General features: G+C 36.9%; 1 protein-coding gene across 2 annotated transcripts in view; it reads right to left on the bottom strand.

The window, feature by feature from the left end:
- Nucleotides 1–13,991, bottom strand: part of Hpgd (15-hydroxyprostaglandin dehydrogenase) — a 37,340-nt gene extending 23,349 nt beyond the window's left edge. The window contains exons 1-4 of one of the 2 annotated variants that reach the window (XM_063234507.1): nucleotides 13,853–13,991; nucleotides 13,028–13,402; nucleotides 12,681–12,804; nucleotides 9,544–9,650 (exon numbers count right to left, since the gene is read on the bottom strand). In XM_063234507.1, coding sequence (XP_063090577.1) covers nucleotides 9,544–9,650; nucleotides 12,681–12,804; nucleotides 13,028–13,120 — 324 coding nt within the window. In that variant the 5' untranslated portion in view covers nucleotides 13,121–13,402; nucleotides 13,853–13,991. 2 annotated transcript variants of the gene reach the window in all.
- Nucleotides 13,992–14,429: the final 438 nt, after the last annotated feature.

The following is a 14,429-nucleotide window of genomic DNA, read 5'->3' as shown; positions in this document are numbered from 1 at the left end:
AATCTCGATTAATACACCTAATTAATATATTTCTGAAAAAAATTACCAGCAATAGCTATGTTAATTTTTATTTAATGACACAAAAGAATTCAATATATGTTATTATTTGTCCAATTTAGATTATAGTTCTTGTCTGAATAGCTTTATTAAAGCTTCAAAGAATTAAAAATAAGAAAAGTACATTACACACTGCTTAGTGCATATTTAAAGTGAAGTCTACTTCTACCCAGTTCCCAGAGTGATCTTCAATAGTTTATAAAGACTTAGTCTTTTCTGGACATTCCTTGTGAGCTCTGAGCAGCTATAAGTAATAATGCTGCTATTGGGGTCAGACAAAGGAGGAAGCATAAAACGCTATAATGAAACAGAACACTGGGAAGGTTTGGTGCAACTTGTGTGGGGAAAGTGATGAGATCAGCAGTGTAAAGAGTCAGGAAAGAGTTTGGTAAATCATGAAAGTGGAAGAACAGCTGATACTGTTGGCTGTGCTAATCTATTAGGAAATCACCTAAACATTGTGCTAAAATAATGGAATAGATACGAATGTGTACAGAATATAATGCATATATGCATTTAAATCTTGAATAAACATTAATTGAACTTCTGGTCAATTAGAACACAGAACAGTAATTTTCTGCCCTGAAAATGTTTAAGGTATATTATCATAAATCACACACACACACCGAGGTTTTAAATTGATAAATTCTATGAGAATATTATATATGTGTAGTGTAATATTTCAGAAGAGGGACAGATGATTCTGGTGGTGTAGATGCTGAGTGGTAGAGTGCATATGACCCTGCATTTAATCCCAAGGATAAAGATAGAAAAGAGAGAGAGAGAGAGAGAGAGAGAGAGAGAGAGAGAGAGAGACAGAGACAGAGAGAGACAGAGACAGAGAGACAGAGAGGGAAACAGAGACACACAGAGAGAGAAGAGAAAAAAATATGTGGTGAAGTCCTTTATCTCAGTGTTTACTTTTGGACATGGATGATAACATTGGGAAACATGCAAAAGAATAAACACGGAGCTACATAAGACAAGGAAATGTTCAGACCAAAGTCTCAAACCAAAACCAAAAAACAATGGTTATGCAAACCACATACAAATACTGGTACTAACCTAGCAGAAATAATCAAGTTAAAAAAAGAAAGGTTAGTCAGACTCTAATTTGTTTTTGTAATGGGTTGCAGGTAGTAAGAAAAATAATGCATTTTTTAAGCTACTTATGTACAGCAAAGGAAATACCTTGTACTCTCTATGTAAAAATAAGCAAATATCGTCAGTCCTTGAAGTGAAGCTAAACAGTGATCTGTTGCATCAAGACTACATAAAGACTCAGGCTGACTAAACTCCAATAGGGAAAGAGGTCACAATAAAATTTCCATCTTCTTCCAGCATTTTTATTTGCAAATAATGTAGAAACTTTCCAGTTTGGAGCAGGTGCTTATTCACCCACTCAGGCCATAGTAAAGACAGTAAGCCTTCTAAGATATATGAAATCATGCAAATTCTGTACCTCTGTGACAGCCTCACTATTTTCATATTTTTCTACATTAATTATAGTCATTGCAGTTTCTGATAGCTGATCTCTCAGAAAAAGACACAGTAGGTGGACATTATGGATCCATGTAAATTAAGATTTTTCTATTCTAATAATTCTATTTCCTTTATAATATCATCTGTAGTAATTCCTAATAAGGCTACTAAAACTATTAGTATCAATGCCAAAGATAGAATGTTAGTGTTGAATCCATGCATTTTCACTGGGATAGCAAAAGTTTAAATAGTCTTATCATTTAACATGACTTTAGTAAGTGACATATGTTTATAAAAAAATTCTTAAAATGTCCCATAGGTCTCACTGGCTATATATTTAAATATCTTGTTTTATCAGCAAACAAATTCTTTAATTAAGCATGGTTCTTAGTAAGTCAGAGGTTACTACTGAAGATTTTTTAGGAAGAGTATCATTTTTTTCAGCATCTCTAAAACTTAAAGTTATTAAATGAGTTTAAAAATGGAATGTACAAATAACAAGCTAAGAAGAAAATAGTAAATGTTAAGGTATAAAATAGTAAAGTAAAAATAATAAAAGGTTTTAATTCACAAATACAAAAAATAGATGTTTTCAAATTCAGTTTTATTTTATTTATTTATTTTTGGTGCCAGGGAAGGAACTCATGACCTTGCGCTTGCCAGGCAGGCGCTTATGCTACTGAGCTATACCCCCACCCCCTCAAATTCAGTTTTAAAAATAAGCTCTCACAAGAAAATATAAGAAGGAGACAGATTTAATATAAATATTTTCAAAATTAAAGAATGAAAAGATACCTAGGTAAATGTGAATCAATTGAAAATTATGGGCTATTAATTTTATGTATGAAAATTAGATCAATATATTATCGGCAGAAATACTGATATAATTTAAAAAACAAATCAAAGATCAATAAATTATATCACCAACAATTTAAGTTTTGAATATTATGGGCTTGTAATATATAAAATACAAACTGACAGAATTATTGAAAGAGTGATCACATGGTATTTTATACTCACTTGCTTTACAAGTCTAGTTAAGAATAAATTTATAAAAGGCAAGGTGACCCAAAGTTCATCCAACATTTTCTTTTAGCTAAGCTTTGGGTTTTACCGAAGTTTAATAGCTTATGTTAAAGGTGCTCATAAAATAATTTAACCAAGAAACTTGTGAGAAACCAGACAAAGCAGAAAGTTGTATTGTTTGATTTCATGTTTTTATCATTTAGGTCAGAGCTAAACAATCAGCAAATACTGCAGAAATTATACACACATACACATATATAAATTTTGAGGACACATACAAACTTATGAGCTAGAAGTTCAGTGGTGGAAGACAACCTGCCACTACTGCCACAGGAAAAAATTACCAACTCCTAGCCATCTCTGTACTTTGTTGGTTCCCCTCAGCACAGGGCCACACGGGTGACTACCAAACAACTGACCTGATCAAGAATGAGGCCAACACCATGGAGAAGAGGTAACCCTGAAAGACGGCTGATTCAGGGAGAAATCATGGATGAGCCAGCAGCACTATCAGAAAGAAAAGCCCATGGCTGCTGTAAATGGCAAGAACAATGTGCGACTTTACCCCAGGTTGATTTATTCATGGTGAGATACGAGTTGAAGAAGAAATTCAGTGCAGTATCTGCCATATTGCCAAAAAGAGTTTGTAATCAGATACCATTTTGGCAAAGGTTGATTGTGTGGGACTGAGACACATACTACAGTGTCAGTCCATGATGGAAGTGTTACCTTCCCACAGACTGGGGGACAGCCACAGGTACAGACACAGAGAGGTTGAGGGTTCAGTATGGACCCACTGAGACCCTACTGAGAGGTTCAAGTTCAGCCCAGGAAAGACACGGGGTCAGGATTCCATGGTGGAAGGTCGGGTTTGGTGTGAACATTTCAGAGGTGGATGAATCCAAAGGTAACAACATTGAGTTCAGCAGTTGGCCTGAGTCAGAGAGGACTGAACTGCTGAATTCCAAAGATTGCAGGTCCTTTGAGCAAACTACTTGTTTAGAAACACATAGTTAATGTGTGTGTGTGTGTGTGTGTATGTGTGTGTGTGGTGTTTAGAGATCTAGCTCCTATTTTCTTTGTCCTCTTTACTATTTTTATCTGGGTTGTTTTTGGTCTTTCACTTTTTGCTCTCTTCTTATTTCTTATTCTCTCTTTATTTCTAATTACACTATATCCCATTTCTGGAAAACTGGTCCAAATAAGTTGCAATCTCCCCTTGCACATAAAAAGAAATAGCTGGATCCTGCAACAGTGGCAAAGGCCTATAGTTAGCCTCATCCCGAGTATATCTCTGAAAAGTAGACATTAAACCAAAGAGGTCTCCATATTAGCAACAAATCTATCTACCACAATCAACCCTTAAGCCAAGGACATAAAACAAAGAAACAAGTGAAAAATAGAAACATGAGCAGACAATCCAACAAAATAGTTCCAAAAACTCCCAACTTCCTTCAATTTGATACACGAGGAAAAGGGGAGAAAACCACAGCCATACACCCAAATTACTCAAAGTGATGTCAGGTGAGATATCAAAGCAGATCAATAAGGCATCGACAGTCTCACAGAAGAGATGAGTAAACAGATATTGGACTATATAAACAAAATGATGAGTGAGTCTGCTGAAGACACTAATAAAAACCTATCAAAGCTAAATAAACAATGCAAAACATGAATGCCCAGCATGGAAAATAATAGAGCCCATAAAGAGGCTCTAAATAGAAATACAGATTAAAATTTCAGTCACAACTATGGGCAGCGTAAGTTTTCAGCACAAGGCCAGAGTGTCAGAACTAGAGGATAAGAATGTTATCAGAGAGCAATAAAGAGAAGTACTTAAAAAAATAAAACAAGAGACACATAAAATGAGTCCAAAGGCAGTTAGCTGATGCAAAGAAGACTAGTCTAAAATTAACTGAAAACAGAGAAAAATTAGAAGTTAGCAAAGAAGACATTTAAATTCTGTTTACATAAGTAGTAGCAGAAAACTTTCCAACATGGAGAAACAACTTAATAAAAAGATAAGTGAAGCATATAGAATTCGAAATAGCCAAAATCAGAAAATCACCTCTGTATGACACACAGTCAAAATATCAGAAATACAACACAAGAACGTAATATTAAAAGCTGTTAGAGAAAGGGAACAAATTACTTATGAAGGAGAAACCTTTCAAATCACAGCAGGCTCAAGACTAATCTCAAAGGCAAAGAAGGTCTGTAGTGAAGTGATTCTATATCTACAAAACAAAAACAAAATCTTCCAACACAGACTGGCCTAGTTTGCAAAATTATCTTTCAAAATGATGGAGAAATAAGATATTTTCATGATAAAGAGCATCTAAAGAAACTGCTGACCACCAAGTCAGCATTCCAGAGTATTCTCAAGGAGATACTAGAAAGACACGATTAAGTTCCCAATCTCAAAAGTTCCAATGGAATGAATGTAGCAGATAAGGCACACAAGTAAGGTGAAAGTCAGTGAATCAGCAGCAAGAAAATAATACACGACAGGAATAAGTCGATGCTTACTTATAATTGTCAAAGTGAATGATCGCAGTTTGCTAATCACAAAATACAGACTGGCAAAATGGATCAAGAAACAAAGTACAAAATGGATCAAGAAACAAAGTGCAAAAGAAACACATTTAACCCAAAAAGCAATTCATACACTTCAATTAGCATCTTATTTTCAAGCAAAGTCAATTTTAAACCAAGACTGATCCAAAGAGGCAAAAAGGAACACTACATATGGTTAAGGGAACCATTCAGCAGGAAGAGATAAAAATTATAAACATAAATCACAAAAGAGCGGTACATCCAACTTCATAAGACATGAAAAGTCAAACATCAATGCAGTTTTCGTGGGGGAACTCAGTTACCACTATCACAAATAAAAGGATCAACTAAGTAAAACATCAACAAAGAAATATCATAGTTGAACCACACCTTCAGACAAATTAATTTAATAGGTATATATAGCCAACAACAACAGAATATACATTCTTTTTGGCACCCATGGAACATTCTTCAAAATAAGCTACATACTGTCCTACAAAACTTGCTTAAATAAATGTTAAGTAAACAAAAATTGTCTTCATTAGTCATAGTATCAGGATAATAGTACAATGAAACTAAAGCTCAATGACAGGAGAAACCACAGAAATTATGAAAATCTATGAAAATTGAACAACATAATCCTGCTAACAAAGGCTTACAAAAGAAAGTAAAGAGAAAATAAGACAGTTACTAGAATTAAATAATAACACCAATCAGTACAACATACCAGAGTGATGGGACACAAAGTAGTCCTAAGAGGGAAGTTAATACTTGTGAAAGCCCATATCAGAAAAAGAGTGAGCCCAAATAAATAACTTAAAGATGTACCTAAAAGTCACAGAAAATCAAAAACAATCTAATTTCAGAGCTTGTACAATAAAAGAAATTATAAATATCAGAATGTAAATTGGTGGAATGAACACTAAAATGCAAGACAAAGAATCAATAAACCAAAGAGCTGGTTCTTTGAAAGAATAAAGCAAATAAATAAAACTTTAGCCAATGTTACAAAAAAAAGGAAAGAAAAGACCTATGTTAATGCAATTAGAAATGAAGATGGTGAAATCACAACGGACACTGCTGAAATCTAGATTATTAACAACTACTTCATAAACCTTTATGTCAATAAATTAGAGAACTCGGAAGAATTGCATAAATTCCTAAATACGTAGGGATTACCAAAACTGAACCGTGAAGACTTAAAAATCCTGAATAACTCAGTAACAGGGAATGATAATGAAGCAGTAATAAAAATTCTGGCAACAAAGCAAGCCCAGCAAGCACCTGTCTGAATGACTAGCTGCTGAATTGTCTAATAAGCACGGGAAGACCTACTGCAACCGCTTTGCAAATGCTTTCATGAAGTCAAAAGGAAAATGCTCCCAAAACCATTCCTGGAATTCTGGCACTACCTTGATTCTAAAACCAGATGAGGGTTCAATAGAACTGTCAATCACAGGTCAATCTTTCTAATAAATATTGATGTAAAAATCCTCAACAAAGATGCTGGTGAATAGAGTACAACAAATCATCAAAAAGTCATGAGCAACTAAGCTTCATTTTAGGGATCCAAGGGTGGCTAACAAATTGCAATCAATATATATAACACATCACATAAACAGAAGCAACGACAACAATTGTACTGTCACCACAACAGATGCAAAAAAGCCTTTGACAAATTCCATCATCATTCATGATAAAAATGTAGAATACACATAAAGAAGGATTCTATCTCAATATGATAGAAGTAACTTGTGACTAACTTACTTCCATTATATTAAATGGGGAGAAACCTTAAGCTTTTCGTCTAAAAACACAAACTAAACTAGGGTGTCCATTATGACTGCTCCAATGTAATCCACCAAACACCAGGGACATTGGGCAAAAGAAAGAAACAAAAGGGGTATGTTTAGGAAAAAGTAAAAGTATCATTATTTGAAAATGATATGACCCTCTGTGTACGACCAATAAATTTCACTAAATGACCTCTAGAATTATTAATAAAATCAAGCAATATGTCAGGACACAAGATCAACACACAAAAATCAATATGTTCCTGTTCAACAATAATCAAGTCACTGAGGAAAAAATCAGCAGTATAATACCACTCATAATAAGAGTAATTAAGAGAGGTAAAATACTTAGGCATCGACCTCTTCAAAGAAGTAAAAGGCTTCCATAATGAAAGTTACATCACTCTGAAAAAGGATTTTGAGGAGAATATCAGAAAATGGGAAAAATACAGTGTTCCTGGATAGTCAAAATGACTGTATTTCAAAAACTCATCTATAGATTTAATGCCATCCCAATCAAAATACAACAGCATTTCCTACAAATGTAAAGAAAACAATCACAGAATTCATATAGAACCAGAACAGATTCAGAATAGCAAAAGCAATTCTGAGTAGTTAAAGCAAAGCAGGAGGGATCATAGTCCTAGTTTTAAAGTCATACCACAAAACTATAGCAATAAAAACAGCATGGCCCTTGCACAAAAATAAAGACGTGGATTAATGGAAGAACAGAAACAACCTCAAGTACATTCAGCTACTTGGATAAAGTAACTAAAATATACTTTTTAATAAATAATCTAGGAAATTGGACTTCCATATTCAGAAGTTTGAGTCTAGACCCATGTACTAAGCTAAACTCAAAATGGGTCAAAGATATAAATATTGAAACAGAAACACTTTATCTTATAGAAGATAAAATAGGTAAAACTCTTGAAGACATATCTAGCAGAACCCCAACAGCATGAGAAATAGTACTGAGAATCAGAAAATGGGATCTTATCAAATTAAAAACCTTCATAGCAAAGGAAAACACCATCAGAGTAAAGGAACTATGTACAGAATGGGAAAAAATTGTCAACTATTCTTTGGGCCAAGGACTAAAATCTAGAATTATAAAGAACTAAAAAAACAGACCTTCCAAAATAAAAGAGCTAATAAAAAATGAGTAACTGAAACGAATGGACTTCTTTCAGAAGTGCAAATTTAGTACACTAAATACATGAAAAAATGTTCAGCATTTCTGGTCACTAGAGAAATGCAAATTCAGACAACACTGTGGTTTCGTCTTGCTCCAGAAAGAATGGAGATCATGAAAAAAATAGGCAAGAGCAAATTATGTGAGGCTTCAGAGAAAAAGGAACCTTTCTTCATTGTTAGTGAAAATATATACTAATACAATCCCTGTGAAAATTAGTACAGAGATTTCATAAAACACTAAAATTAGAAATTTTATTTGACCCAGCTATCCGATTTCTATCGACTCATCATACTGCAGTGAAACATGCACATCTATATTTACAACAGCACAATTCATAGTAGCTTATATATCCGTCAACAAATAGATGGATTAATGTGATATTTATGTATGATGGAGTACTACTCTGCCATAAAAAGGATAAACTTGAGAAACTCATAGGAAAATGGACACACTTAGACCACAATATTAGTGAAATAAAGCAGACACCCAAGTTTACATATCACATGGTTTCTCTTATATGAGAAATCCAAATGTAAGAAGCTAATTAAAGATAGATTATAGGAAGTAGGGAGGTCTTTTTAAAATGGAAATGTGAACATGAGGTAGAAGAAGGGAAAGAGCAGGGAAGGAAAGAAAATGAAAAAATAAAGAAAGAAAAAAAAAACAGAAACAGGCTTTTGCAAATTGGAAGGGCACCAACAGATGGAAGAAGCAGGGACAAGTGGTAGCCGTGGGGAAGAAGAAAAGGGATCAGAGGTGCTTGGTACACATGCCAACACCCACAATATATGTAACCATACACATACCACAAAAATAAACAAAATAGAAGTTATATGTTAACCTTATTTCTGCTATATTCTAGCATTTATTAAGGTGCGTACTTTTAAGTAAATAAGATATGTTAAGACTTGGCAAGCTCATTCTGTAAAGGGTCAGATAGTTAATATGTTAATTATTGCCCGCCAATTACTATTTCTGTTATAGTTTTCGACTCTGCCATTCTTATAGCATAAAAGTAGATACTGATGATACAAGACCAATAACTGTGCCTGTGTTCCTCTAAAACTTCAGTGACATTGAGATATGAATTCAATATATTCATATATGTTATTATTTTGCAGCCACAAAAGAGGTAGAGTCATCACTAGCTTGAAGATCTGTGGGTAGCAGGATGCCAGTCCCTTAGTTAAACAACAAACTGTTTTTTCTTACTTTTCCTAATGTCTGAAGTCAGGCTTATTTTAATATTTCTAAGTCTCCAATGTGTTCCTAATTGTTAAAGAAATGCTTCCCCGTCCCAACTTCTCTAAGTTCTGTTTTCTATATTGTAGGTTATAGTTTTGTTTGTATGAAATTATAATTTTTATTTTCCTTCATAAAGATCATGTTATCAAATGATTCTAAGCAATAAATATGGATAAAATAGCTTACCAAATTTATTTGCAGGGTTTTTTCCCAGTTTTTCTCATTATTCACTCCAGCATTATTGACCAAGATGTCCAATCTTCCAAAGTAGTCTACAACTTTTCTAAAAGTATCTAATTTAAACAAAAATTATAGATACATTTTATTATCCATATAAGCATTTAAATCTAATGTTATGACATGTAGTCAATTATTATTTATCTTCCTTTACATTGAAAAGCACACACATAACTTCCAACTTAATTCCTTGATTCTCAACCGTGTGATTTGTGGACCAGCAGCCTCAATAAGCATTACTCAGGAAATTGTTAAAAATACAAAATTTTGTGGACACCACATATCTATTGGGTCAGGATCTGACTTTACCACGCCCTTAGATGAGCTGTATGCCCATTAAAGGTCCCTAAGCTACTACAATTTATTGCAGTAAATTTTAGAGAACTGAGCATCCTTGCTCAGTTTGAGCTGCTTGCAGCGAAGAACTCTTTGAAGTCACCTTGAACAGTCAGCATCTTCAGTCCCAGAAAGGTAAGAAGTTATGCGACTGTAGCACAGACTGTGATGGACCCTTTTCATTAATAAGCCACATATGCTTACAAAATATCATGTTAACACAAATTTTCTTATGTATTCAAATCCATTGTGAGTATTTCAGGAAGATTTTATATTTAGTTGTAAAAGTTTCATTCAATGGATTTTATTACACACATGAAACTGATGTTTGCTATTTTATTTTTATCTTGATCACTATTTACTACTATATATCAGGTTTTATTAAAATTATGTTCAGTCAGGGTAAAAGAAAACTGGCTCCTGAGAACTCAGTGTCACCAATTCCATTGTCTGACCAGATATTCAGCTCTTGAAAATCCTCTTTATCCAGTCCAAAGAGGGTTTTTGCCACCTCAGTAATGCCAAACTCATTATTTCTCAAAAGCAGTCTGTTACGGAGTTCTATTGACTTAAACTCATTCTGAGGCTCTTTTGTTATTCAGTCTAGTTCTACTACTTGAGAGTGTAAATAACAATTGCAATAGTGATTCTAAAGGCTGGAAATATGTTCTCAGATCTCCAAGCCAGCACGCAGATCAACATAAACTTATTTTGACTGAGACACACTGGAGAATTATTAACAACCAGCACACACATTTGGAAAGGCACTGATTTACTAGCTCTCAAATGGATCATCTGCTGTGCAAGTTAGCTGCTGCAAACGTTGTCAAGGCTTTGTAATCTGTACCCTTTCACATTCACTGTACTGGAATGGAAAACAACAACAATAAAATAAAAACTGTTTACTTTTTCATGGAATTTTAAAACTGTTTCTGAACATCTCAAATTGGTTCCAGAAAAGGTCATACATGGAACACTAGTTTTTCTTTTCTTTTTTTCTCCTCTTCTACCCTAAGTGGTTCCATTCTTCATAACTCTACAGAGATGGTCCCAATTTATTAGGAATTAGATTGTTAAATACGTCTCTCTAATTTTTTTAGAATTTTCTTTCTTCATTCTGGTCTTCACTATATTTCTTTGCCTGTCTATGCGCTGTCTTTGTCAATGCACGAGCTAACGTTTCCCCTGCCATCTGAGCTGAAATGACTCCTAGTTTAGCTCTTGTAGCATTGTCTATAACTTACTGAAAGCCTCTGTGCTGTAATTTGTTAATTTGTAAAGTGAGTCATGTCTGGATCATCTCCAGAAATCTATTCAAGCTCTGGTGTTTTGTGAATTCAATGTATCCACAAATACTTTTAAAAGCTGCAGTCAATATTAAGTCCTAAAGAATTGGTGTCATCCTTCCCTTGGAGGCAGATAACTGCCCCTGTGTACACATGTGGATTTCTCATGACAAACACGCCTTCCCCAGATCATTCATTATGTGTCCCAGTTTCCTCCACAATCACTTACTCTTGAGTAATCTGTTTACAGCCAAGGCATTAATTTCAAATATTGCAAAGCAACTGAGGCTAAATGTCCCGAGTGAACTACATAAACTGAGCCAAAACTGTTTTCAGACTTTGCATACTGTTCCCTGTCCCAGCACGGGATTTGACATTGTTCTCTTCCTGAAGTATTGTGTGCAATCAACAGAGTCGTCCTTTGGCAGTCCTGCTAGCACTGTGTTTATAGAACTGTTGTACTGATGCTTGTCATCAGTGTTAAAGGTCTTTACAGCATTTGTGGATTTTAATCACATAACTTCCTCTCTGACACTTTCTATGCAGCACAATCCCTTCTAACATAACCATCCATTTTCACTCTTACAGAATATACCAGTTTTAAAAAGAAATTCACACTTCAATGTCTCACAGTGAGGACTGATACAAGGAAACTTAAGGAGTTTATCTAACACTTGGGCTAAAAATGTGCCTAACAAATTACTCAATCTCTTTGAATAAAACTTTGTGAACTGCGAATATTTTATTTTTCTATTTTTCCTCAGGGAAATAATTTTTCATGCGAGTCTATTGGGCTCTCTGCATGGGCAGAACTTTTTTGTCCACATCAATGCTGTCCCTTATATTTCACAAGTAGATGATCTATTTTAAGTGAGTTCACAGAAACAGGAAAGCATTGAGGAAAGGCTGATAGAGACTTTTCTTCTGCCATTCTAACAAAGTGCCCTTTCAAAGGAGAAAAGCCAGAGAAAACATTGGATAAAAGCCTCCAGGATCTTTGTGACCATGACCTTTGAACTTGTATTCTAATATGTTCAAAAGACAGATAGGCTCCCACATTAGATTGCCACTGAGCTCTGCCCTCTGGCTTTCTGAGAGTTGTTTGCCACAGTGCCTTAGCAGATTTTTCACTTCCGTGGTCCCTCAGCAATTACAATCATCCAACAACTACTGCAGCAGCGGTGTCTTTGAATACACAAAGGAATTTTGATTACATTCTGCGCTGCCAAATGACTACAATAAAAAGATTTCTCGGGCAGTCTTGTCTCTCCTTAGTTTTTATGGCCACTGGTTGTCAATAGGAAACCTAACAGTCGAGGCATCTTCTGGAATTTAAGCATAGCTGTTCTCCAGGAGGTAGCCAAGCTGGCCCTGCGCCTTGCCCGGCTCTCTTGCCAGGGGCTGCCTTCGGGTTGCTGCTTGCTCAGGGTGTGTTTCAGGTTGATGGATCATCCCCCTCCTTACCTCTCAGTTGCTCCTGGTCAGCCACATCACACTGGATGAACAGAGTCTTCTGAGGTTCAAACTCCTCATCCAGGGCAGCTTTACACTTTACACCTGCTTCAAGATTCCAGTCCACCAGGGCTACCTACGACAGCACCAGAGGAATCAAGGTCCTGAGCAGCTTGGGCGACAGCAGGGCAAAACATAAACAAGACGCTCCCCGCCTAGACCTGCACTTCTGCCGAATCCAGGTTGCTCGCAGTGGTTTGCAGGTCCGCCCTGAGCCTGGGCGCAGCAGCTTTTGGGAGAGCCGAGGTGGCCAGGGTGCAGGCCCTCCACCTCCCGGGGCCCCTGGGCTCCGCGCTTACCTTGGCGCCCTTGTGCAGCAGCGCCTCCGCGAAGGCTCTGCCTATGCCCTGCGCGGCGCCGGTCACGAGCGCCACTTTGCCGTTCACATGCATGGCGAGGTCGCAGCTGGCGCGCAGGCGGTGGGCGAGCTCCGCGTCCTGCGCCGCGGCGGCTTTTATGGCCCCCTGCGCTGGCTCGCGTGCAGCCCTGCCGGGCGCTCCGCTGCCAGTGGGCGGGGATGACACTGTCAGGCCAGCGCAGGAGCCCCGGCTGTGTCACCTGCCCCAGACTCCAGGGGCCAGGCTTGGCGATCTTTGCCTTCTAGGCTTGCCCCAGGCAGCTGATCTCCAGGGAGAGCTTCCTCCTCGGCCTCTGGGTGCGTGACTGGCGGTGAACTGACGGATGAAAAGTAGCACAATTATTTCTTCAAAAGAAAAAAAAAAAGTTTTCTTTAATGCCCTAAAATCCAGCCAGATAGGACAGCACAACGGAGAGGTTTAGGAGATTGGATACCACACCTCCTGGACCCGAAAGCAAGCAAACAAAAAGTTTCTGTAGGAACTCCCACTTCATGGTCTCGGAAAAAGGGGGAGGAGGGCTGCCAGGCTTGGTGGTGTATGCCTGTAATCCCAACATTTGGGAGGCAGAGGCAGGAGGATCTTGATGAGTTGGAGACCAGGTTGGGCTAATAAGCAAATTCAAGGTCAGCTTAAACTGCATTGTGAGATCTTGTCTCAAACCCCCCCACCGTACCCCCCCAAAAAAAGTAAAAAAAAAAAAAAAAAAGAAATAAAGCAAAAGTAACCAGGAGCACAGTTTTTTGTTTGTTTGTTTGTTTGACTTACTTGTGTTTTTGATATGTTGTACAGATAATGAAAATGGGAAACGAACTTGCTCTCTGGTCTGAGATCTCTGCATGCTATCATTTCAAAGCTGGAACTTGGAGAATCTTGTGGCACTCGTGATGGCTCAGATCAGGGTCGATTTCTGTGTCATTCTGAGCATGCCCTGCAAGAATTTTCAACATCTATTTGCACAGGACTTCCAAAGTCCTTGGAAGCTGAGCCAGTTGTTGATTCAATGGAATGTTTACTCACTGAATCACACTGGCTTGGAGAGTCAGAGCTCAGTGTGGGACACGGCTTCTTCCCATCCAGAGTCTTCCAGCTGGGTGATATGCATTAATCAAACCAGCAAGGCCACTAAGCAGTCTGTTTCCCATGTTAATATTGGCAGGCTTCAATTTTGTCAGTTTGATAGGCACTTATTTTGACGAAGAAATCTGAGCTCTTGGGGGAAATAGAAGTTCTGCAAGAGACTAACAGTGGAATGGATCCTTTGTAAACTTTCTTTGCTCACAATAGGAAACGTAGGGCCTGGGACTGGTTCAGAGGAAAAAGGTGTTGGGAAGACTGTAACATA

Source organism: Cavia porcellus, unplaced genomic scaffold (genome assembly GCF_034190915.1).
Source record: "Cavia porcellus strain 051 isolate PalLab524CR breed Dunkin Hartley unplaced genomic scaffold, mCavPor4.1 scaffold_24, whole genome shotgun sequence".
NCBI classification, from domain to species: Eukaryota; Metazoa; Chordata; class Mammalia; order Rodentia; family Caviidae; genus Cavia; species Cavia porcellus.
This window is presented reverse-complemented; position numbering and strand designations above follow the sequence as displayed.